Below are 26,203 nucleotides of genomic sequence, written 5' to 3'. Positions count from 1 at the left end.
GGGTGTTGGTAAGTCCAAATGGCATGACCAGGTATTCGTAGTTACTAAAAACCTCCTGGAGGTCCTGATACTCCCGAGGGAATGGCGGAGAGGTCTGGGGCAACTTCCGAGCCCACCAGAAGACATCCCGGGGAAGGCTGCGCTGACTTCAGACAACGGGCGTGGCAGAACACCCAAGAGAATCCCAATACCACGGGAACCTGAAGAGACTTAATCAGCATCAATTGGATTGCCTCGCTGTGGTTCCCTAACACTCGTAGGTTGATGGGAGTGGTATTGTGAGCGACCCGGTCTATAGAGTGCCTGTCCAGCGCTCTAACATCCATGGAAATGGAGAGGGTCTGAGTGGGAATTGCCTAGCTTGCACGCCAGGGAAGCGTCCAAAAAACTCACATCGGCCCCAGTGTCGATGAGTACCCGAAGAGATTTTGACTGGTTCCCCCACAGCAGGATGGATGCACACCAGATTGTAGGCGCTCCTCAAGTCCATTTCCATTAAGTACTGCACCTCGTGCATTTGTATGATGATGCTTGGGATGAGGGGTAAAGGATAGCTAAACTTAACGGTGGCTTTATTCAGTGTTCGATAATCAATGCAGGGGCGCAGTCGCCCGTCTTTCTTCTTAACAAAAAAAATATCTTGAGGAGGCTGGTGATGTAGAGGGCCAGATAAAACCCTCCTGTACATAGGTCTCTATGGCCTCGGTCTTCACATAGGAGAGGGGGTAGACGTGTCCTCTCGGGAGGGTTGCGTCACACAGTAGGTCAATGGCACAGTCCCAGGGGCGATGAGGAGGCAGGCGTGTAGCCTGGGAAAACCCGGTGCAGATCCTGGTATTCCTCCGGTAAATCCACTTGAGGGGCGTGGTCCAGACTTTCCACCGTAGTGGTGTTAAAAGACACCGCAAGACACCTCCCCTGACACTCCTGCCACCAACCTAGCAGTCTCCTCTCGGACCAGGAAATAACATGGTTATGCCAACTCAATCTAGGGCGACCTAAAACAACAGGGTGCTTGGGGGTGTCTATAATCAAAAAGGTGATATGTTCTAAATGAGTGTCATAGGTCAGCAGAGAAACGGGAACAGTGATGTGATGTACGAGCCCTGTCCCTATTGGACGATTATCCAGGGCTCAAACCGGAATGGGTGACTGTAGTGGAACCAAAGGAATGTGTAATGCAGGCCAGTGCGCTATCTAAAAGATTCCGGCAGCTCCGGAATCAGTCAGAGTGAGGGGCTAGGATATTCAGGGAATTTAATGGGGAAACACACTGGTTGAGTTGACAGAAAAGGAGAGGAGATATTGCATCCTCCCTGGTTACCTCCTCACCTATTAACCTTTCTAGGGCAGGGGTTCCCCTCTACAACATTCTGCTGAAAAGGCAGTGCGTGAAATTCAAAAATATTTTTTAGAAATATGTAACTTTCACACATTAACAAGTCCAATACAACAAATGAAAGATAAACATCTTGTTAATCTACCCATTGTGTCCAATTTCAAAAATGCTTTACAGCGAAAGCACAACATATGATTATGTTAGGTCATAGCCAAGTCAAAAAAACACAGCCATTTTTCCAGCCAAAGATAGGAGTCACAAAAAGCATAAATATAGATAAAATTAATCACTAACCTTTGATGATCTTCATCGGATTACACTCATAGGACATCATGTTACACAATACATGTATGTTTTGTTCAATAATGTGCATATTTATATCTAATAATCTCAGTTTATATTGGCGCGTTACGTGCAGTAATGTTTTGATTCCAAAACATCCGGTGATTTTGCAGAAATAGTCTAAATAAACATTGATAAAATATACAAGTGTTATTCACAGAATTAAAGATAGATTTCTCCTTAATGTAACCGCTGTGTCAGATTTTAAAAAAACTTTACAGAAAAAGCATAATCTGATAACGGCGCTCAGTGTCACGTTCTGACCTTAGTTATTTTGTTATGTCTTTGTTTTAGGTTGGTCAGGGCGTGGGTTGTCTATGTTCGTTTTTCTATGTTGTGTTTTGCGTTTGGCCTGGTATGGTTCTCAATCAGAGGCAGGTGTTGTTAGTTGTCTCTGATTGAGAATCATACTTAGGTAGCCTTTTCCCACCTGTGTTTCGTGGGTGATTGTTTTCTGTTTGTTGTTTGTATCTGCACCAGACAGAACTGTTTCGGTTTCGTTCATTCACTTTGTTGTTTTTGTTCAGTGTTCTATTACGTTATTAAAAATATGAACACTTACCATGCTGCGCATTGGTCCTCACCTTCTTCCACCGATGACCGTTACACTCAGCACCCAAAACAGCCAGAGGAATATCCACTATTTTGGAGTCAACAAAGTTAGAAATAACACCATAAATATTCACTTACCTTTGATGATCTTCAGCGTGTTCAGCCCAGTAATCCATCTTCATGAGGCGCAGGCACTTCGTCCAGACAAAAACTCAAAAGGTCCCGTTACAGTCCTTTAGAAACATGTCAATAGATGTATGGAATCAATCTTTAGGATGTTTTTAACATAAAACATCAATAATGTTCCAACCGGAGAATTCCTTTGTCTGTAGAAAAAGCAATGGAACGCGAGGTAACTCTGTCGGGAGCGTGCGTCATGAGACCAAGGCTCTCTGCCAGACCACTGACTCAAACAGGTGTCATCCTTTATAGTAGAATCCTCATTCAAGTTTCTAAAGATGGTTGACATCGGTGGAATCCGTAGGAAGTGACACTTTATCCATATCTCAATGTGAGTGACAGGTAGGCCAAGCTTTGAAAAACTACAAACCTCAGATGTCCCACTTCCTGGTTGGATTTTTCTCAGGTTTCCGCCTGCCATATGAGTTCTGTTATACTCACAGACATCATTCAAACAGTTTTAGAAACTTCAGAGTGTTTTCTATCCAATTAATAATAATATGCATATATTAGCATCTGGAACAGAGTAGGATGCAGTTCACTCTGGGCACGTTATTCATCCAAAAGTGAAAATGCTGCCCCCTGCCCCCTATACCTTTTCTTCACAATAGGAGCAAAGGCCCATATTCCTCCTCCACCTACGTGCTGCCTTGGGCAAACGTGCAGATTCCGCCTAGGTCTTTGTCGGAACCGCAGGAGGTTGTCCAAACGGATTGCCATGCTGATGAGCTGGTCGAGTGACAGGTTGTCATCGTGGCAGGCTAACTCCATCTGTACCTATTCCCGCAGTCCGCTGCATAAAACGTGACCAAAGCCGACTTGTTCCATCCAGTGGAGGACGCGATGGTCCGGAACCATGGGAAGCCCCCGGGCTGCGAGCTCATCTTTGATCACCTCCGATAATCCTTGAAGGAGCATGTCAAACAATGCTTCCGGGATCCAGGCACTCTCAGCTGCCAACGTGCGAAAATCGACTGCGTGGTCTGCCACACTACGGGAGCAGTTTAAGCAGCCTCTCTCCCGGACAACGGGGAATCAAACACCTTCCGAACTTCCTCCACAAACTCCTCCAGACTGAGCCAGACGGTGGACTGTTGCTCCACTGTGGCCCAGGCGAGTGCCCTCCCGGACATCAGCGTTATGATGTACGCTATCCTCCAGCGGTCCGAGGGGAACAAGGAAGGCTGCAGCTCAAAAATGAGGGACCACTGGGAGAGAAAAACCCAGCAGGTTCCGGAATCTCCAGCGTAGCGCTCCGGAGGAGGTAAGTGGGGTACTAGGGACACTGGGGTAGGCTGTCCAGTGGGGAATCCGCGGATATGCTCCAGCAATGTATCGAACGCCTGGTCATGGCATTCTGCCAGGGTATGGAGTCCCTCCATAAGACATTGCAGTAACTCCTCGTGTCTTCCAATGGTGGCTCCTTGCAGAGAGACACCATTTCAGGCTATGTGTAATTCATAGCAGGATGTGCCTAACAGACGTTCAGTGCCCACACTTCCTGTTATCAGTCCTCTCCACAGGATATGACACATTCATAGGTGATTTGTGGAATGAAGAGGTGTATGTTCCTAATGGCACTCTATTCTCTATATAGTGCACTACTTTTGACCAAAGCCAGATGTGTCTTGGCCAAAAGTAGTGCACTATTATAGGGTGTTGTTTGGAACGTAACCTGCTCATTGTTGTCATCCCAGGCTTAGAGACCACCTGACCCTTTAGCATTAATTTGTGATCGAGGTCACTCGTTTAACCCCGTTCTACACCTCTTCTCTGGGTGCCTCTCTCTCTCTGACTAGTTACTTTTTCTGTCTTTCTTTTTCACCTCAAACTACCTCCACAATTCTACTCTAGTCACTAATCCCAAAAATCCTTTAGAAATATGTTTAATGCTTACTGAAAATTACAACTGTAAAAGCAGTAGAGAAGCTGTCCGCTGCAGGTGGCTGACTTCCACCATTCCCTGGCAAATGGCACCCTATTCCCTAGTGCACTACCAAAGTTGTGCACTGTATACGGAATAGGGTGCCATTTGGGACGCAGACCCATGCACCAGTGTGGCTCAGGTTGGCCAGCCCATGTAGCTGTGTAACAGTGTTGCCAGACTGTAGTCTGTTTACCTAACACCTTGGAACAGAACAGAGGGCCGGCCAGGCCGCAACACTGTGATTACACTGCTACAGTTCCTGAGAAAACCCCAATGGAGATGTGTTATAATGTGTCCAAACGATTTGTACTGTAGCATGGTGATAAAAGTTTGGCATTTGCAATAAGTCAAATTTATATTAAGGAATTTTTGCATGACGATGTCGTCATGTAATATCTGGAGCCTCAGAGATTATGTAATTGTATAAAAATGGCCTTTGGTACTGGGTAGAGGGAGAGCTTTCTCTCTCATGGTGACACAAGGAGGTTGCTGATGTCCCTCGTGTGAGACACAAGAGAAGGTGATGTGTATGTCTGTGTGTGACTGCTGACCTCTACATCACCTTCCACTTTCACCTTCCCTGTCATCAGCCAAAAACACACACAAACACACACACACACTGACACTTCTCACATTTGCATACTGCAGCAAACAGCAAACGATAAACTCCTTCAGGAGGATGGGATGTTCTTTTTATTTCTGATCTTCATATTTACATAAGGCCAGCTCTCATTTGCCTGAGGAGAAGTTGCTGTTAATGAAACTCCATGGACTTTAAAATTGGGTGTAAGATAGAGAAAGCCAGTGAATGTAAAAGCCTGGGACAAGATTGTGCTGTGCGTCAGATGGGCATGAGATGGGCATCCAACACTAACATAATACTTGTCGTGTTGGAGCCTTTTAGTCTGAGAGGAGAGGAGCGCTGCACGGAGACACCTGGTGAGATTTATCCTGCCTAGTCTGTGCTGTTGTGGTATTAGCAGCGGGCTGATATTATGATAGTGAGAGACAGTGGCAGAGGGTATGGCTGGTATTATGCTAGAGAGACAGTGGTGGAGGAAGGGTAGAGTGTGTCATGTCTTTGGCATCATTAACTTGAAGACTGTTATTTTACCAAATCAATTCTCTGTAATTATCATTACATGATTAAACTAATCATGTAAATGTAATTAACTAGGAAGTTGGGGCACCAAGGAAAATCTTCAGATTACAAAGTTAAAATTTTCCTAATATAACTTTTCAGATATTTTAATATCTGATCAATTAGTCTTCTAATTAATGAATTATTCTTTACCTCACGTTAGTCCCATTCCAAACGTCGTAAGTTGTTATCTGCACAAACCCAGCCTTCACTATGAATCATCCATACATCAATTGTCTTAATCATTTATTTACTAACTAACTAAATAATCACAGAAATGCATAATCAAACAAACAGTAGATATGGTTACAAGGAAATTATAGGGGATGTTCCCTAGTGGGCTAAGACGATATGGCGGCTTGGTGGACAAAGGGAAGTGGGGGTGGGCTGAGAAGGGCGGGAATTACAAATCACTGCACAGTTGATAATTATATTGATTGAAATGCTAATCCTTTGCACATGAACGCTCACTCATTCGGGAATAATTGCAATCAATATATATTTCCGTTCAGTGTGTCGTCGTGATCTCTGTTGGAATCGTCTGTCTTTCTGTTGGAAAGTTCATCCGCCCGTCTCTCTCGGTTCCCATGAAGTCTCTCGTGGTTAGATGGATACTTCAGAGCACCACCCAGAAATGTTCTGATAGAATAGTTGTTTCGGCAGTTGTCTGTCTTCACATTCAATGGTACTTAATTCCTAGCTGCAGACTAGTAATTAGTATCAAAGAGTTGCTCTAATTCTATCGGAATTGATAGTCTTAGAGTTTCAACAACCATTACAACCTTAGCTTATACTGAGATTCTTGTGGTCTCTACGCAATCTTCCCTCCCTCAGCTGACCGAGGTAGGCATGGTCTGAAGGAAAATTATTCAGGTGGGTTTTTTATTCGTAACAGTAGGAAAGGGCTTTCCCATGATGCCAGATCAATGTCTGTGCTCAAGGGGCGGGCCAATGACTTAGTTAAACTTTGAACAGAAATACAATTCTCTCACATTAACGGCTCAACATCTCCTTACATAATTTCATAAATAGTTTAATCTTTAATCATTCATTTTATACAATAATTAGATGCAAACCTCATAACGGAGGCTCCTGTATAAACAGAGTTATGGTAATGTGACTGTATTGTCTTTCCATAAGGTCACAACATGAAACAAAACGGACCAGTCGTAGCTGGTTTCTCCACCAACCGTTTACACATTCTCCAAAACATGGATATTGTTCAGTTCTCAAGTTCTGTTATGTAGAAGAAGTTCCTTTCTGATACTGTGAAACTCTCTCTCCCTATACTGCCTGGCCAGGGGGGTGAGAGTCTCCTCCAGAAATGTATGACCTGAGATAACAGAACCTGGGTGTAGGAGGGAGAGAGAGAGGGAGGGGGAGGGTACTCACTATACCCAAAGAGGGCCACGTCATGACAGGTGGCTAGGGTCATGTGTGCTCTAACGTTGTGACACGCTGGGTAAATGGACGGGGATGCTGCCTGCCTTCCTGCCACATCATGACTGACGCTACAAAGCACTACATGGGTGGACTGAACTGTGTGTGTGCTGTGAAAGCAGTCAAAGTGATATGTGTTTTCACATAATCCAGCAGTATTATCTAGTTTGATGTGAACATGTACACACATATCTCAACCCCCATGTTCAAACACACCCACACACACATCTCATCCCCCAGGTACATACACACCCACACACACATCTCATCCCCCAGGTACATACACACCCACACACACATCTCTACCCCCAGGTACATACAAACCAACACACATATCTCTACCCCCAGGTACATACACGCCCACCCACACACACACACACACACACACGTGGCATTTCTCTCACACATTACTGTCCTATAGAGCGCTCCACATTGGATCCATCAACGCAGCTTTCTCATGATCAGCCCTCTTAATAATTGACCTGCAAATGAGTGCCGAGCTGCTCGTTAATAATTGATCAGCTGCATTGTATTAGACACAGGTAGAGCAGACGCAGAAACAAGCTCCTTTATGTGAGATAACAGTGGAGGAAACAAGGGAGAGAACAGAGGAGAGAATGGGAGAGAACAGAGGAGAGAACAGGGGAGAGAATGGGAGAGAACAGAGAAGAGAACAGGGGAGTGAACAGAGAAGAGAACAGAGGAGAGAACAGGGGAGAGAACAGAGAAGAGAACACAGGAGAGAACAGGGGAGTGAACAGAGAAGAGAACAGAGGAGAGAACTGGATAGAACAGAGGAGAGAACAGAGAAGAGAACAGGGGAGAGAACAGAGAAGAGAACAGGGGAGTGAACAGAGAAGAGAACAGAGGAGAGAACAGGGGAGAGAATGGGAGAGAACAGAGAAGAGAACAGAGAGAACAGAGGAGAGAACAGGGGAGAGAATGGGAGAGAACAGAGAAGATAACAGAGAAGAGAACAGAGGAGAGAACAGAGGAGAGAACAGGGGAGAGGACAGAGGAGAGAACAGGGGAGAGAACAGGGGAGAGAACAGAGGAGAGAACAGAGAAGAGAACCGGGGAGAGAACAGAGGAGAGAACAGAGAGAACAGAGGAGAGATAGGCTACAAGGAAAGATGCCAGCTAGAAAGAAATACAATTACCTAGGTGGAAAAGCAGATGAAATGATAGTTGAAATGAGACCAGATGTTTTGTGTATTTTTGTGACTTGTCTTTCTATTGAGTAGAATCTCCAATTTTGAAGACTGGGGACCAAGTACCTGACCATGTATCATATCGGTGGTTCTGTTCCTGTGTAACTTAGTCCTCTCTGCATTGTTATGTCAGTGGTAATGGCACATTGAGAACTAACTAGGCTGGGGAAAAAAGAGTGAAACAGAGAGATACGTAGAGAGAGAAAGTAAGAGAGAGAGAAAGCTAGAAAGAGGCAGAGAGAGAAAGAGAGATAGGAAGAAAGAGAGGCAGAGGGAGACAGACAGCAAAACAGAGGAAGACAGAGAGAGTGAAAGTAGAAGACAGCAGAATAGAGAGGATGAGCGTGTGTTCAGTTGTTCTTAGTTGCAGTGTAAAACAACGAAAGGCTCCAGAGACAGAATCTCCACTAATTGCTGTGATGAAGCTGCTAATTTGGATGTATTTCATGCATAAAGGCCCATGCGGTCCTGAGTTGACTGGTATTGATTAAAAGCGACGTCTCCACAAGCAGAAAGATCAAAGTTTGTTAGTGATGCTCACAGTTTGCTTGGTAATTAACAACTCAGAGATGTGCAGAGTTGAGCAAAAAAAGACTCCTGTTTCTTCCTCCGTAGTAACCTTGTTTCCATCCAACCTTTTTATGCACGTAAAGAAGATAAAGGAAAATGTCCCGATAGGCCTGATGGAAACAGTCAATTTGTCGGTAAAACTTTCCAAATGTCAGCAAAACAAAATATGCTAGACAAGGTGGGATCCTTTCGTGTCGGTAAAATGAATAATGCGAGAAATGGCGGTGGAAACTCCTTTATTCGCCAACATTGACCTAATAACCATCATATCGATGTAACCTTGGTGTCACACGATGGATGATATGTTGTGTGGTCCTCCCACTACGACCTGGGAAAGCATGCAGTTTATTAGGCTACATCATCAGTCATCGTGTCACAAGAATAAGACGCTCAATATTTATTGGGAAAGAGCATCAATCACCATGCACTCTCACCACACTGTGAAGTCAAAATAAAAAAGAATCTCGCTCTTTTGTCCATAATAATCTCATCATGGAGGCAAGTTTACCCACACTGTATCTCCAAACTCTTGGCTGGAGCGCACTGAGCCTGCCAAGACCAGAGTGGGCACATTTGCTATATAATGTAACATTGTTTTTTACAAAGCCATCAGTATGCGATGAAACCCCATTTAACTACATCATCACACACAGCCTTTTATCCACAACAAGTCAATTTGATCGGGTGGAAAAATGCACACATAGTTGTTAAAAACATAAATAATTACGTGATATCCAATTGGTAGTTACGATCTTGTCCCATCGCAGCAACTCCCCTACGGAATCGGGAGAGGCAAAGCTCGAGAGTCCTACCGGCCCCCCAAAAAAATATTTTTCCACTTCGATGGAAACCTAGCTACTGTAACTTTGTATACTTCTTACATGCTGACCACACCGCTCGCACGTGCGAGCGTTGCAAAATAAATGTACACATACATGTTGTTCAATCATTGCACCCACACTGCTCGCGTGTGTCCGCAAGCTTCTGCGTGGCCAGACGCTAAAATAGAAATTGGTTCTATTTGTGACACTCAACATGCTGCAAGTCCGGCCTCTCCCATCTCCTCATTGGTTTTTAGGAGCATATGCCCACGTGAGTGATTGAAAGATTAACTAAGGTCCGCACTCCAGTCGGTTGTAGTAATGCACCGTAAAATTGGTTGCCAACTGTCACATAAAGTCCAAAGAAGAAGAAGAAGCCTGAAGGAAGAAGGAAAGATGATGAGAAGAGAGAGAGAGAGAGAGAGAGAGAGAGAGAGGGTCTGTCTGTCTGTCTTCGGCTCAAGCTAGCCTCTTATTATGACGTAGTCCATCCAGTGCAATTGACCATGGTTCCATTCCGGCTCTATTGTGCACTCCAGTTGCCTGTTGAATGACTGATTGAACCACTGCGATAAGCTGCTCTGCAATATTCAGGCATTTCATTTTTCCATCCCCCCCAACCACCCACCCACACATCCTTAAACCCTGGCCCTGGTCAAAAGCAGTGCACTGCATAAGGAATTGGGCACCATGCAGCCTGTTTAATGAATCAGTGGGAAATGTTTGCATGGCATGGCAGGAATGCAATTCCCTAGGACTTTAAAATCCTATTTCCCTTCCAGTTCTCTCTCTCTGTTGGTCCCTATTTCACTCTTTCCATTCATTAGACTCTCCATAGGTGGGAAAGAAACACACTAAAGTTATACTGCTTTTTGTTGTTAGTATTGAAATAATCCCGTCTAAAGTGAGAATTCTCACTTTATTTGAGGAAGTGATACTTTCGGGAATACTATAACTATATAGGCAAGGGGAATGCTACAGAAATATCACATTTACATAAGTATTCAGACCCTTTACTTAGTACTTTGTTGAAGCACCTTTGGCAGCAATTACAGCCTTGAGTCTTCTTTGGTATGATGCTGCAAGCTTGGCACACCTGTATTTGGGAAGTTTCTCCCATTCTTCTCTGCAGATCCTCTCAAGTTCTGTCAGGTTGGATGGGGAGCGTCGCTGCACAGCTATTTTCAGGTGTCTCCAGAGATGTTTGATCGGGTTTAAGTCCGGGCTCTGGTTGGGCCAATCAAGGACATTCAGAGACTTGTCCCGAAGCAACTCCTGCGTTGTCTTGACTGTGTGCTTAGGGTCATTGTCCTGTTGGAAAGTGAACCTTCGCCCTTGTCTGAGGTCCTGAGCACTCTGGAGCAGGTTTTCATCAAGGATCTGTCTGTACTTTGCTCTGTTCATCTTTCCCTCGATCCTGACTAGTCTCACAGTACCTGCTGCTGAAAAACACCCCCACAGCATGATGCTGCCACCACCATGCTTCACCGTAGGGATGGTGCCAGGTTTCCTCCAGATGTAACACTTGGCATTCAGGCCAAAGAGATTAATCTTGGTTTCATCAGACCAGATAATCTTGTTTCTCATGGTCTGATAGTTTTTAGGGGCCTTTTGTCAAACTCTAAGCGGGCTGTCATGTGCCTTTTTTACTGATGAGTGGCTTCCGTCTGGCATAAAGGCCTGATTGGTGGAGTGCTGCAGAGATGGTTGTCCTTCAAGAATGTTCTCTCAGCGCCACAGAGTGACCATCGAGTTCTTGGTCACCTCCCTGACCAAGGCCCTTCCTATTGCTCAGTTTGGCTGGGCAGCCAGCTCTAGGAAGAGTCTTGGTGGTTCCAAACTTCTTCCATTTAAGAATGATGGAGGCCACTGTGTTCTTGGGGACCTTCAATGCTGCAGACATTTTTTGGTCCCCTTTCCCAGATCTGTGCATAATCCTGTCTAGGAGCTCTACGGACAATGCCTTTGACCTCGTGGCTTGGTTTTTGCTCTGACATGCACTGTCAATTGTTGGACCTTATATAGACAGGTGTGTACCTTTTTAAATCATGTCCAGTCAATTGAATTTACCGTATGTGGACTCTGAAGGATGATCAATAGAAACAGGATGCACCTGAGCTCGATTTCGAGTCTCATAACAAAGGGTCTGAATAGTTATGTAAATAAAACCTATTTTCACTTTGTCATTATGGGATAATGTGTGTAGATTTCTGAGGATTTTTATTTATTTAATACATTTTTGAATAAGGCTGTAACATAAGAAAATGTGGGAAAAGTCAAGGTGTCTGAGTACTTTCCAAAGGCACTGTACTGAACACTGACCATTTTTATGCTGGATGGTTTGTCAGTGGAATAAGTAGTTTTAAAAAAATATTGTGTGGATAGGAGGTTGTTGTCACCTTAATTGGGTAGGACAGGCTTGTGGTCCCAGAATCTCTTTATTGTGTGCGTGTGTCTGTGTGCATGTGCGTGTCTGTGTTACAGTAAACCTCACCTCTCTAAACTATCTCTCCACTCAGTATTGAGGACAGCAGAGGCAGATAGACGCATTGGCACACCTATAAATAATGGAAGATATACCTTCGACATGCAAATTTGGGGGAGGAAAAAACTCAAACAGGCACTATGAAACTCACTGATTCGGAAGGGAAGCTATTTAATATTCGAATTAAAGGTTTGTGTTTGTCCTTTCAGGGCACGGAAATCAATAAGCTTGAGGAATTCTAGCAAGAAACAAGTGCTCCCTCTGGACAGTGATTTCCTGCAGTGTGTTTGTGTGCGTGTGTGTCTGTGCGCTTGCCTGTGTGTGTTAGTGCGTGCGTGCGTGTCTTTGAGTGTGTGTGTGTGCTTGTGCCTGTGTGTGTGCGTACTGAATGTGTTTGTTCATGCATGTGTGTATACACAGAGAGAGAGAGCAGTTGGGTTTACTACTCAGGATCTTATAATGGAAGCTTTGTTGAGTGTGTCAGGGCATTGTGAGAGAAGCATGTCAAAGAGCTGTTTGTCCGTCATGACCTTCACAGACAGACACAGAGACAGAATGTCTGACCCCCCTGTCTCTCATGTGAACAAGAGACGATTGGGACAGAGCAGGGAGAAGAGAGTACATCCCTCACACACACACACACACACACAGGCACACACACACACACACAGGCACAAACACACACACAGGCACACACAAACACCTGCATTGTCACTCAATCACCTATCCATCCTCCCTCTTTCCGGTGACTCAGCACTCAGCATCCAGCCTGTGATTGGACAGGTGGCCTGCATGCATGCATGCATGCATGCATGCGTGTGTGTGGGAGGGAGAGGGAGAGGGAGAGGGAGAGGGAGAGGGAGGGAGGGAGAGAGAGAGAGAGAGAGAGAGAGAGAGAGAGAGAGAGAGAGAGAGAGAGAGAGAGAGAGAGAGAGAGAGAGAGAGAGAGAGAGAGAGAGAGAGAGAGAGAGAGAGAGAGAGAGAGAGAGAGAGAGAGAGAGAGAGAGAGAGAGAGAGAGAGAGAGAGAGAGAGAGAGAGAGAGAGAGAGAGAGAGAGAGAGAGAGAGAGAGAGAGAGAGAGAGAGCAGAGAACAGATGAGATGAGTCTCTAGCCTCTTATTATGACGTAGTGTGGAGAATCAATCCAGTGCAATTGACCATGAGTGGAAGAGGGAGAAGGAGACCTACACCGATGACTGTTTCCCTGGTGCTGTGTACCATGACACCATGCCATAAAATGAGGTAGTCTGTGTACTCTGACTGGGTCTCTGACACTCCCATTGTGTCAATAACATCATCTCTGACCCTTAAACCCTTCAGCAGAACTTCAGCTGTAGAATGGGAAATCAGGACAGGGTTAAACCAGAACAGATCTAGTTGGAAAGAGGGTTAGATCAGGTGAACAGCATAGATGAGGAGAACTGGTCTGTGTTCCAAATGGCACTCTATTCCCTATGTACTGCACTACTTTTGACCAGGGCCTATAGAGACGCATTTGGAACGCACACCATGTCCCCTCAGGTGACCAATGTTTGCCACTCCCATAAAGTGAGGCTAGCTTGGCCTATATGGGCCATGGGAGTCCCAGCAGAGAAGACTGTAGCAGAGGATAGGGTTAGGGTCAGAGTCTGCATCTCAAATGATTTCTCTTCTCAAGGAGAACACAGACTTCCCCAGCGCATAGAGACCAGCAGCTATTTGAACACTCGGGAGAGAAGAGAAAATCAGCACACTGCTCTTTTTGTCACACACATTATTCCTCTTCTCTCTCTCTCTCCTTTACTCTCTCTCCTTTCCTCTTTCCTCGACACTCTCTCTGTCTCTTTCTCTCTCCTCTCTCTCTCCCCTCTCTCCTTTACTCTCTGTCGTGACTTGGCTATCATTAATGTGATGACGATTGTTTTATCAAAGCGATTAACTATGTTTAATTATTGCTATGATTCTCATGTAACAATTCATCATCAGCAATTTTGGGGCACCACGGAAAGGTTTATTTAACGAGTTACCGTTTGCCGAAATAACTCTTAAAGGTATACATATCTCTTACATTTCAGTCATCAATCAGTCATTAATTAATTGTTATTTACCTTCTATCATTCTCATTCTGAATGTCGCAAAATCCTTCTGCACGAACCCTAGCATAAATGATCAATCAGTGATATACAAATTGGCTTAATTATTTATTTACTGTCTAACTACATAATCACACGGAATTACATAAACACACAAACAGCATAGTTATTGGTTACTAACACAATGCAATGAAAAGTCTAATAACCAGGACAGATCAGAATATCGGAATAAACCGATATGACACCAAATGAAAAGGGAGGGGCATGTAAGAAAGAGCGGGAGTTAAGACAAAGGACTTCACTATCTACACATAGCTGATAACTACGCTCATGGAAATGCTATACTTTGCACATGGCCGCTCATTCGAAAAGAATTGCAATGTACATATTTAAAATTGTATGCCTTTTGTTGTCTCTGTTGAAATCGCTGGTCCGTCTGAGGAGTAATTTGACAGAAAGTCTCTGGTTGTGTCTGTTAGTGTCACGCCCTGACCATAGTTTACTTTGTATTTTCTATGTTTTGATTGGTCAGGGTGTGATCTGAGTGGGCATTCTATGTTACATGTCTAGTTTGTCTAGTTCTATGTTCGGCCTGATATGGTTCTCAATCAGAGGCAGGTGTTCGTCATTGTCTCTGATTGGGAACCATATTTAGGTAGCCTGGGTTTCACTGTGTGTTTGTGGGTGATTGTTCCTGTCTATGTGTTTTTCACCAGATAGGCTGTTTTAGGTTTTCGTTACGTTCATCACGTTCTTTATTTTGTAGTGTTTGCATTGATTCGTGTTTTACGTTTGTTCATTAAAACATGGATCGCAATCTACACGCTGCATTTTGGTCCGACTCTCCTTCTCATACGGAAAACCGTTACAGAATCACCCACCACCAACGGACCAAGCAGCGTGTCAACAGGCAGGAGCAGCGCGAGGAGAAGCGCAATAAGGATTTCTGGACATGGGAGGAAATCCTCGACGGGAGAGGACCCTGGGCTAAACCAGGGGAGTGTAGCCGCACTAAGGTGCAGCGGGAGAAGAAACAACAGGAACAGCCCAAGGAGGAGTACAGTATGGAGTATACTACTTGGGAGGAGATCGACAGGTGGGCGGCCGACCCAGGGAGAGTGCCGGAGCCCGCCTGGGATTCGCTGGAGCAGTGCGAGGAAGGTTACCGTAGAATGGAGGCGGTGAAAGCAGAGAGGCGCTGGTATGAGAAGGCAGCACGGCGACGCGGATGGAAGCCTGAGAGGCAGCCCCAAAAATTTATTGGGGGGGGGCTAACAGGGAGTATGGCTATGCCAGGTAGGAGACCTGGGCAGACTCCCTGTGCTTACCGGGGGGCTAGAGAGACCGGACAGGCACCGTGTTATGCAGTGGTGCGCACGGTGTCTCCAGTGCGGGTGCATAGCCCGGTGCGGTATATTCCAGCTCCGCGTGTCTGCCGGGCTAGATTGAGCGTCGAGCCTAATGCCATGAAGCCGGCTCTACGCAGCTGGTCCCCAGTGCGTCTCCTTGGGCCGGTTTACATGGCACCAGCCTTGCGCTCGGTGTCTCCGGTTCGCTTGCATAGTCCAGTGCGGGCTATTCCACCTCGCCGCGTGAGCATTCAACCAGGTAAGGTTGGGCAGGCTCGGTGCTCAAGAGCTCCAGTGCGCCTGCACGGTCCGGTTTTTCCAGTACCACCTCCACACCCCAGCCCTCCGGTAGCAGCTCCCCGCACCAGGCTTCCTGTGCGTGTCCTCGGCCCAGTACCACCAGTGCCAGCACCACGCATCAGGCCTACAGTGCGCCTCGCCTGTCCAGCGCTGTCGGAGCCCTCCTCCTCTCCAGCGTTGTCGGAGTCTCCCGCCTGTTTAGCGCTGTTAGAGCCTTCCTTCTCTACAGCGCTGCCGGAGTCTCCCGCCTGTTCAGAACTGCCAGTTTGCAAAGAGCTGCCAGTTAGCATAGAGCTGCCAGTTAGCATAGAGCTGCCAGTTAGCATAGAGCTGCCAGTTAGCATAGAGCTGCCAGTTAGCATAGAGCTGCCAGTCTGCAAGGAGCTGCCAGTCTGCAAGGAGCTGCCAGTCTGCATAGAGCTGCCAGTCTGCAAGGAGCTGCCAGTCTGCAAGGAGCCGCCAGAGCTGCCTGTCTGCAGGATGCCGCCAAAGCTGCCAGTCTGCAAGGAGCCGCCAGAGCTGCCAGTCTGCAAGGAGCCGCCAGAGCTGCCAGTTAGCATGGAGCAGCCAGGGCCGCCAGTCAGTATGGAGCAGCCAGGGCCGCCAGTCAGCATGGAGCAGCCAGGGCCGCCAGTCAGCATGGAGCAGCCAGGGCCGCCAGTCAGCATGGAGCAGCCAGTCAGCATGGAGCAGCCAGTCAGCATGGAGCAGCCAGAGCTGCCAGTCAGCATGGAGCAGCCAGTCAGCATGGAGCAGCCAGTCAGCATGGAGCAGCCAGAGCAGCCAGTCAGCATGGAGCAGCCAGAGCTGCCAGTCAGCATGGAGCAGCCAGTCAGCATGGAGCAGCCAGAGCTGCCAGTCAGCATGGAGCAGCCAGTCAGCATGGAGCAGCCAGTCAGCATGGAGCAGCCAGAGCTGCCAGTCGACCAGACTCTCCCAGATCTGCCAGTCGACCAGACTCTTCCAGATCTGCCAGTTGACCAGACTCTTCCAGATCTGCCAGTCGTCCAGACTCTTCCAGATCTGCCAGTCGTCCAGACTCTTCCAGATCTGCCAGTCGTCCAGACTCTTCCAGATCTGCCAGTCGTCCAGACTCTTCCAGATCTGCCAGTCGTCCAGACTCTTCCAGATCTGCCAGTCGTCCAGACTCTTCCAGATCTGCCAGTCGACCAGACTCTTCCAGATCTGCCAGTCGTCCAGATTCTCCCAGATCCGCCAGTCGACCAGATTCTCCCAGATCCGCCAGTCGACCAGATTCTCCCAGATCCGCCAGTCGACCAGATTCTTCCAGATCTGCTAGTCGACCAGGATCTGCTGAAACCGCCAGCCAGCCAGGTTCTGGTAGTTTCTACTACCTGCCTGGGCTTCCTCTCAGTGCTGAGCTTCTTCTCAGTGCTGAGCTTCCTCTCAGTGCTGAGCTACCCATCTGTCCCGAGTTACCTCTGTCCCGAGCTGTCCCTCTGTCCCATGTTATCATTGTGGTGGGTAACCTATTTAGGGACGTTTAGGAGGGGGATTAAAACTGTCATGGAGTGGGGTCCACGTCCAGCGCCAGAGCCGCCACCGCGGACAGATGCCCACCCAGACCCTCCCCTATAGGTTCAGGTTTTGCGGCCGGAGTCCGCACCTTGGGGGGGGGGTACTGTCACGCCCTGACCATAGTTTACTTTGTATTTTCTATGTTTTGATTGGTCAGGGTGTGATCTGAGTGGGCATTCTATGTTACATGTCTAGTTTGTCTAGTTCTATGTTCGGCCTGATATGGTTCTCAATCAGAGGCAGGTGTTCGTCATTGTCTCTGATTGGGAACCATATTTAGGTAGCCTGGGTTTCACTGTGTGTTTGTGGGTGATTGTTCCTGTCTATGTGTTTTTCACCAGATAGGCTGTTTTAGGTTTTCGTTACGTTCATCACGTTCTTTATTTTGTAGTGTTTGCATTGATTCGTGTTTTACGTTTGTTCATTAAAACATGGATCGCAATCTACACGCTGCATTTTGGTCCGACTCTCCTTCTCATACGGAAAACCGTTACAGTTAGAACTGATTTTCCAGATGTACCAATGGTCGTTGGATAGGGAAATGTTCTTTAGAGGTTCTCTGGCTTGGTTTGTTAGAATAGATACTTAAGAGGTATCGATAGTAGAGGTCGACCGATTAATCGAAATAGCCGATTAACTTCTCATGACTCTCAAACCCGCATGCGGGAACGTAACGTAGCCTCAAACTAATTAGCATAACGCAGCGGACATAAATCTTCCTAGAAAATCGTCCTATTCATGAAAATCACAAATGAAATATATTGAGACACAGCTTAGCCTTTTGTTAATCACACTGTCATCTCAGATTTTCAAAATATGCTTTACAGCCAACGCTAGACAAGCATTTGTGTAAGTTTATCATGGCATAATGCTATGGCTAGGCTCTGCTACCAGCAGGCAACATTTTCACGAAAATAAGAAAAGCAATCAAATTAAATAATTTACCTTTGAAGAACTACAGATGTTTTCACTCAGGAGACTCCCAGTTAGATAGCAAATGTTCCTTTTTTCCAAAAAGATAATTTTTGTAGGCGAAATAGCTCCGTTTGTTCTTCACGTTTGGCTGAGAAATCGACCGGAAAATGCAGTCACTACAACGGCAAACTTTTTTCCAAATTAGCTCCATAATATCGACAGAAACATGGCAAACGTTGTTTAGAATCAATCCTCAAGGTGTTTTCCACATATCTATTCGATAAAATATCCGTCGGGACAATTGGTTTCTCATAAGAAGCGATTGGAAAAATGACTACTTGTGTACTTTACGCAAGATTTTCTGCGGGAGCCGTCATGTGACCACTTGCTAAATGTGGTCCCTTTCGGCTGGCTATTCTTGCGTATAAATGCGTAAAAAGACGTCACAATGCTGTAGACACCTTGGGGAATACGTAGAAAGCGTAAGCTCATTTGTAGCTCATTCACAGCCATATAAGGAGTCATTGGCATGCAGGGCTTTCAAAAAATGGGGCACTTCCTGGTTGGATTTTTATCTGGGTTTCGCCTGTAACATCAGATCTGTTGCACTCACAGACAATATCTTTGCAGTTTTGGAAACGTCAGAGTGTTTTCTATCCAAAGCTGTCAATTATATGCATAGTCGAGCATCTTTTCTTGACAAAATATCCCGTTTAAAACGGGAACGTTTTTTATCCAAAAATGAAAATACTGCCCTCTAATTATAAAAGGTTAATTAGAGCCGATTTCAAGTTTTCATAACAATCGGTAATCTGCATTTTTTGACACCGATTGTGGCCGATTACATTGCACTCCATGAGGAGCCTGTGTGGCCTGTTACGCAAGTGCAGCAAGAAGCCAAGGTAAGCATATCTTATAAAAAACATAATTTATAGCCAAGACACACGCATCTCAACTCACATGATGAATAACAGATCTTAGGAACATTACAAAGGAAGACTTTGCTTGAGAGAGGAGTATTCCATAGCCAGACAGCATTAGCTATAAATTATCGTTCAGTTTGCTCTCCTAAAACGAGGTTCTACTTCTCGTTCTTGGTACAACATAGTACCAAGACAATAGGATATATATCAATTGTCATTCTAGACACTCCCATTCTGGACAAGCTCACGGAGACACAGTGACTGGCACACAGACATTGTGGATAAGCCAAGAGATAATTGGTTCCCCCCTCAATCATCCCTTAACATGGTTTAAAAGATTTGTTTACATATGAAGACAAGCTTGACCTCTCCCCTCTCTGCGGCCCAAGTAACTGAAACCTGACAGAGAACAGATAACTGCAACCGGCCAACAGTATTATCCAAAAATAGACATTCTAATGACATATCTCACATAAGCATGAAATAAAATAAATAAAACATTTTATTTATAAATGTTACCTAAATAATTCTGATTCTGCCACGACTTGTTGCAGCAATGTGTACCTAACTATAAACATCAATGCCTTTCTTTAAAATCAATACACAAGTATATATTTTTAAACCTGCATATTTAGTTAATATTGCCTGCTAACATGAATTTCTTTTAACTAGGGAAGTTGTCACTTCTCTTGCGTTCTGTGCAAGCAGTCAGGGTATATGCAGCAGTTTGGGCCGCCTGGCTCGTTGCGAACTGTGTGAAAACCATTTATTCCTAACAAAGACCGTAATTAATTTGCCAGAATTGTACATAATTATGACATAACATTGAAGGTTGTGCAATGTAACAGCAATATTTAGACCTATGCTTATTGATGCCACCCCTTAGATAAAATAAGGAACGGTTCCATATTTCACTGAAGGAATAAACTTTTGGTTTTCGAAATGATAGTTTCTGCATTTGACCATATTAATTACCTAAGGCTCGTATTTCTGTGTGTTATTATGTTATAATTAAGTCTATGATTTGATATTTGATAGAACAGGCTGACTGAGCGGTGGCAGGCAGCAGCAGGCTCGTAAGCATTCATTCAAACAGCACTTTCGTGCATTTGCCAGCAGCTCTTCGCTGTGCTTCAAACATTGAGCTGTTTATGACTTCAAGCCTATCAACTCCCGAGATTAGGCTGGTGTAACCGATGTGAAATGGCTAGCTAGTTAGCGGGGTGCGCGCTAATCGTCAATTGGTGACGTCACTCGCTCTGAGACCTTGAAGTAGTTGTTCCCCTTGCTCTGCAAGAGCCGTGGCTTTTGTGGAGCGATGGGTAACGATGCTTCGAGAGCGGCTATTTTTCGATGTGTTCCTGGTTTGAGCCCAGGTAGGGGCGAGGAGAAGGACGGATGCGATACTGTTACACTGGCAGTACTAAAGTGCCTACAAGAACATCCAATAGTCAAAGGTATATGAAATACAAATGGTATAGAGAGAAATTGTTGTATAATTCCTATAATAACTACAACCTAAAACTTCTTACCTGGGAATATTGAAGACTCATGTTAAAAGGAACCACCAGCTTTCATATGTTCTCATGTTGTCACGAGTTCCGCCGAAGTCGGTCCCTCTCCTTGTTCAGGCGGCTTCGGCGGTCGACGTCACTGGTCTTCTAGCAATCGCCGCTCCACCTTTCATTTTCCATTTGTTTTGCTTGTTTTCCCGCACACCTGGTTCACATTCCCTCATCAGACTTAATGTATATTACCCTTTGTTTCCCCCATGTCTGTGTGTGGAATTGTTCTTTGTGTAGGGTGTTACGTTACAGGCTGGCTTGCGCTAGATTTGTTTCAAACCTAGGTTTGTTTGTTTTGTTTAATCCGGTTCATGTTACCATGGTTGTGCTTTTTGCTGCCTCGCCTGTGCCTTTGGGCCAGGGTGTATATTAAAGTTCTCCTCTTATCACCCATCTCTGCTCTCCTGCGCCTGACTTCCCGGCAACCAGTCACTCACCCCGTTACACATGTTCTGAGCAAGGAACATAAACGTTAGCTTTTTTTACATGGAACATATTGCACTTTTACTTTCTTCTCCAACACTTTGTTTTTGCATTATTTAAACCAAATTGAACATGTTCCATTATTTATTTGAGGCTAAACTGATTTTATTGATGTATTATATTAAGTTAAAATAAAAGTGTTCATGCAGTATCGTTGTAATTGTTATTATTACAAATAAATAAATACATTTTAAAAACGGCTGATTAATCGGTATCAGCTTTTTTTTGGTCATCCAATAATCGGTATCGGTATCGGCGCTGAAAAATCATAATCGGTCGACCTCTAATCCATAGTGGTGGGAGGAAATTGTTCTTCTCTCTCTTCTTCGGTGGAGTTTCCTAGACTATTTTACACATAAAGCTGCAGGCTGTGAATGTGTAGTCTTGTAGATGTGTTCTTCTTCTCTGTTGAAAGTTTCAGAGTTTCTAGCCATTCAGTACTTTTCAGCTAACGCCGTCGGTCTCGTTGGCCTATAGAGTGGTAACCATTTCAGCGTCCTCACGTTCTCGGGTCTCTTAGTTTTGTAGATTTCTTAACCATTTGTGACTTCCGGTTCACACCATCCGCCTGCTAGGTCTAATGTGCATTTTGTCAGAAGTGGGTTTTATGCACTCTGGGAAAAGGGGCGTTCCATGACGCCCGACGTAATGTGTGTGCTCACGTGGGTGTGGCTACTGACTTGGTTAAGACTTCATATGAAAAACACTTCTCTCATTTAGAAGGCTAACATCACATTACATCTTCTCACAAATAGTTTAGTATTTAATCATATCACTTCCCCAACATTTGGATGTGAATCTGGGAAATATACACATTCACTGGGAAATATACACATTCAGAGATACAGTTATGTTGTTATACTGCCCTTCGTGGGATCCCAAGGCACAAATGATCTGACTTAATTGTTCTTTAAGTGCCCACGGACCACTCCAACCACTTGACTACAGAAATGTCATTTCATTATTCAACCTTTTGATGTTAACGTTTTGGCGGGAGGAATTTCCTTGTAACAAAGAGGTTTCTTACCCCTCAATCCTGCGTTCAAGGCACGTATAATTGAATGTTTAGAGAGTGGTAGCTCTCTGTTTAGAGAGTGGGAGACGTAAGGAGGAACAATCAGACCCCCATATTTTTATTTAGCCTATTATCTAACGAGGCAACTGGCAAGTCAATCAAATTCTTATTTGCAATGATAGCCTGGCAAGGGGCTGGTTTTATGTATTAAAAAAATGTATTTTGAAACTGTCTTGCTCTTCTGCTATGGCGCCACTACTAGATAACTCGTGTCAGTTGACACGTGTGAAATTGAAAGTGCTAGTTCCTTTTCCTGCCAATATACACCAGGCAATAAACACAGATTACCTGATTTGTGTGTGTGTGTGTGTGATTTGTGTGAGTGTGTGTATGTGTGTGTGTGTTTGTTTGTGTATGTGTGTGGTGTTTCTTATAGTGCTGCGTCTTCCATCTTCTATACCCCCCTTCTTCATAAGTAATATCTGTAGCAGACCACTTTGGAAAGCACTGGCCGTTTTGGCACCCAGTCCATGAGCCAAAAGTGCTTGTTTAGCAAACTGGACAACCTTCACTCCAACTCCCTAATTTAATGGATCAATAACAGACACTGGGTAAAGTCGACTCAACCCATTTACTATGCTGATATATCACCAAGTAAATGAGAATCGACAAGGAGTTGTTGTGGAAAGAAAGTTAACTAAATTCAACCTTGTAGCCACACCTGTGTGCTGTTTACAACTACTGTACCTAGACTGGTTTAGCTGTTCAGCGGTTTCACTCACTCTCTCTCTCCCTCCCCGCCCCTCCCTCCCTCCCTCTCTACAGTGGGTGTTGGCCTTTGAGATCTTCATCCCTCTGGTCCTCTTCTTCATCCTGCTGGGCCTGCGCCAGAAGAAACCTGCCATCCCCGTCAAGGAAGGTAGGAAAGAAAGAAGGGAGCTACACGAAAGAGTGTAAAAATGGAAGAGAAATAGAAGTGATTTAGAAGTAGCCTCAGTGCCAGTCTGTTACCATGCAAACTCCTTGTAACTCATTGTCCTGCCAACATTGTTTGGCATTATTATTGTGTTTATTTGAACAGGGACAATGTACAACAAGACATAAGTCTCAGTACACTTGAGAAAAGATGCATTGTACCAGACTTAGCCAACAGCTCATTTCCGTCTGCAGTGAACATACAGTATAAACAAGGAAAATGTTATGTATACGAATGGACAACATACAAACATCAGACATGGTTGTTGATATACAGTAACAGTCAAAGTATAGACACACCTACTCATTCAAGGGTTTTTCTTTATTTTGTACTATTTTCTACATTGTATAATAATAGTGAAGACATCAAAACTATGAAATAACACATATGGAATCATGTAGTAACCAAAAAAGTGTTAAACAAATCTAAATATATTTTATATTCTTCAAAGTATCCACCCTTTGCCTTGATGACAGCTTTGCACACTCTTGGCATTCTCAATCAGGTTCACCTGGAATGGTTTTCCAACTGTCTTGAAGGAGCTCCCACATACGCTTAGCAGTTGTTGGCTGCTTTTCCTTCACTCTGCTGTCCAACTCATCCCAAACCATCTCAATTGGGTTGAGGTTGGGTGATTGTGGAGGCCAGGTCATCTGATGCAGCACTCCATCACTCTCTTTCTTGGTCAAATAGCCCTTACATAGACTGAAGGTGTGTTTTGGGGCATTGTCCTGTTGAAAAAAAAATGATAGTCCCACTAAGTGCAAACCAGATGGGATGGTGTATCGCTGCAGAATGCTGGTTAAGTGTGCCTTGAATTCTAAATAAATCAGCAAAGCACCCCCACACCATCACTCCTCCTCCTCCATGCTTCACGGTGGGAACCACACAGGCGGAGATCAGCCGTTCACCTACTTTGCGTCTCACAAAGACACGGTGGTTGGAACCAAAAATCTCAATTTGGACTCATCAGACCAAAGGACACATTTCTACCCATCTAATGTCCATTGCTTGTGTTTCTTGACGCAAGCAAGTCTCTTTTTCTTATTGGTGTCCTTTAGTAGTGGTTTCTTTGCAGCAAATCGACCATGAAGGCCTGATTCACTCAGTTTCCTCTGAACAGTTGATGTTGAGATGTGTCTGTTACTTGAACTCTGTGAATCATTTATTTGGACTGTAATCTGAGGTGCAGATAACTCTAATGAACGTATCCTCTGCAGCAGAGGTAACTCTGGGTCTTCCTTTCCTGTGGTGGTCCTCATGATAGCCAGTTTCATCATAGCGGTTGAGGGTTTTTGCAACTGCACTTGAAGAAACTTTCCACGTGTTGGACATTTTCTACGGATTGACTGACCTTCATGTCTTAAAGTAATGGTGGACTGTCATTTTGTTTTTACTTATTTGAACGGTTCTTGCCATAATATGGACTTGGTCTTTCACCAAATAAGAAGGAAAGACATTCCACAAATTCACTTTTTACAAGGGACACATGTTAATTGAAATGTATTCCAGGTGACTACCTCATGAAGCTGGTTGAGAGAATGCCAAAAGTGTGCAAATCTGTCACCAAGGCAAAGGGTGGATACTTTGAAGAATCCCAAATATAAAATGTATTTTGATTTGTTTAACACTTTTTTGGTTACTACGTGATGCCATATTTCCTAGTTTTGATGTCCTCACTATTATTCTACAATGTAGAAAATAGTTTTAAAAAATAAAGAAAAACCTCTGAATGAGTGGTGTGAGGTGTGTCTACACTTTTGACTGTTACTGTATATCAAAAAAATGTGCGTCTGATGTTTGTATGTTGTCTGTTCGTATAAATAATGTTTTCCTGGTTTCCTTGTGTGTCCAAACGTTTGACTGGTAGTGTATATAATAATACAAAATACAAAAAAAATACAGGTCAGGACAAACAGATACATTTCCAGACGGAAGTCAAGACATTGTACATAATAATAATCAGACACATTGCTATTGTAATTAAGAGTCGCAAAAACATAGTAAAAGAACAGCAAGAAAAACAAACAGCAACAGAAAAGGTTCACAAGTGGCTACAAGCCTGCTGACACTAGCCACACATTTACACTTTTCTAGAAGTTGGTTCCAGTGGTGAACAGTTTTTACAGAAAATGCAGATTGAGCAAAAGCTGTTCCACACACTGGAACTACAGTTTACATTCACTGCACAGCTAGTATTGGACCATGTACAATAGATAGTAAAGTAGTCACTGGACTACTTAAGGGTTGTGGATCAAGTCCATGTAAACATTTAAAAAGCAGCTTTACATTTTAAAATGTACAAAATCTTCAAAACTTAACAAATTGTGTTGAGAATTTAACAATGGTGATGAATATTTGGGTTTCTGATCAAATAACCTTCAATGCACTCTTGTACTGAGATTTGCAATGGTTTGATTGGCCTTTTTTCCCTGCTTGTGACCCACTTGCAATGCAATAGAACATGTGAGAAAATATCATAGACTGCATATAAACCTTAGCAGCATTAGTGTTAAGACAGTTTATTATACAGTGCCTTCAGAAAGTATTCAGACACCTTGACTTATTCCACATGTTATTCCACATGTTGTTGTGTGTTGTATTCAAAGTGCATTAAATAGTTGGGGGTTTTTCTCAACCATTTTCACACAATACCCCATAATGACAAAGTGAGAACATGTTTTTAGACATTTTCACAAATTGATTGAAAATGGAAAACATAAATGTCTAATTTACATAAGTATTCACACCCCTGAGTCAATACATTGTAAAAACCACATTTGGCAGCAATTACAGTAATTAGAGCTTTCCACGCCTGTTTTGTGCATTATTCTTAAAAAAAATATCCAAGCTCTGTCAAATTGGTTGTTGATCATTGTTAGACAACCATTTTCAGGTCTTGCCAAAGATTTTAAAGTAGATTTAAGTCAAAACTGTAACTCGGCCACTCAGGAACATTCAGGAAAATTCACAGTCTTCTTGTGTTTTAGGTTATTGTCCTGCTGGAAGGTGAATTAATCTCCCAGTGTCTTGTGGAAAGCAGACTGAACCAGGTTTT

The 26,203-nt window shown here is 44.3% G+C and overlaps 1 protein-coding gene across 6 annotated transcripts in view; it reads left to right on the top strand.

The window, feature by feature from the left end:
- The window catches only part of LOC110525987 (ATP-binding cassette sub-family A member 2-like), a 94,937-nt gene that overhangs the window by 19,168 nt on the left and 49,566 nt on the right, over nucleotides 1-26,203 (top strand). For 4 of the 6 annotated variants that reach the window (XM_036980140.1, XM_036980141.1, XM_036980138.1 and 1 more), the window contains exons 2-3: nucleotides 22,995-23,088; nucleotides 23,173-23,175. In XM_036980140.1, the coding sequence (XP_036836035.1) occupies nucleotides 22,995-23,088; nucleotides 23,173-23,175 (97 nt within the window). The remainder of the gene's footprint in view (nucleotides 1-22,994; nucleotides 23,089-23,172; nucleotides 23,176-26,203) is intronic. The other 2 variants (XM_036980143.1, XM_036980139.1) reach the window with 1 other exon arrangement.

Source organism: Oncorhynchus mykiss, chromosome 6, assembly GCF_013265735.2.
Source record: "Oncorhynchus mykiss isolate Arlee chromosome 6, USDA_OmykA_1.1, whole genome shotgun sequence".
NCBI classification, from domain to species: Eukaryota; Metazoa; Chordata; class Actinopteri; order Salmoniformes; family Salmonidae; genus Oncorhynchus; species Oncorhynchus mykiss.
This window is presented reverse-complemented; position numbering and strand designations above follow the sequence as displayed.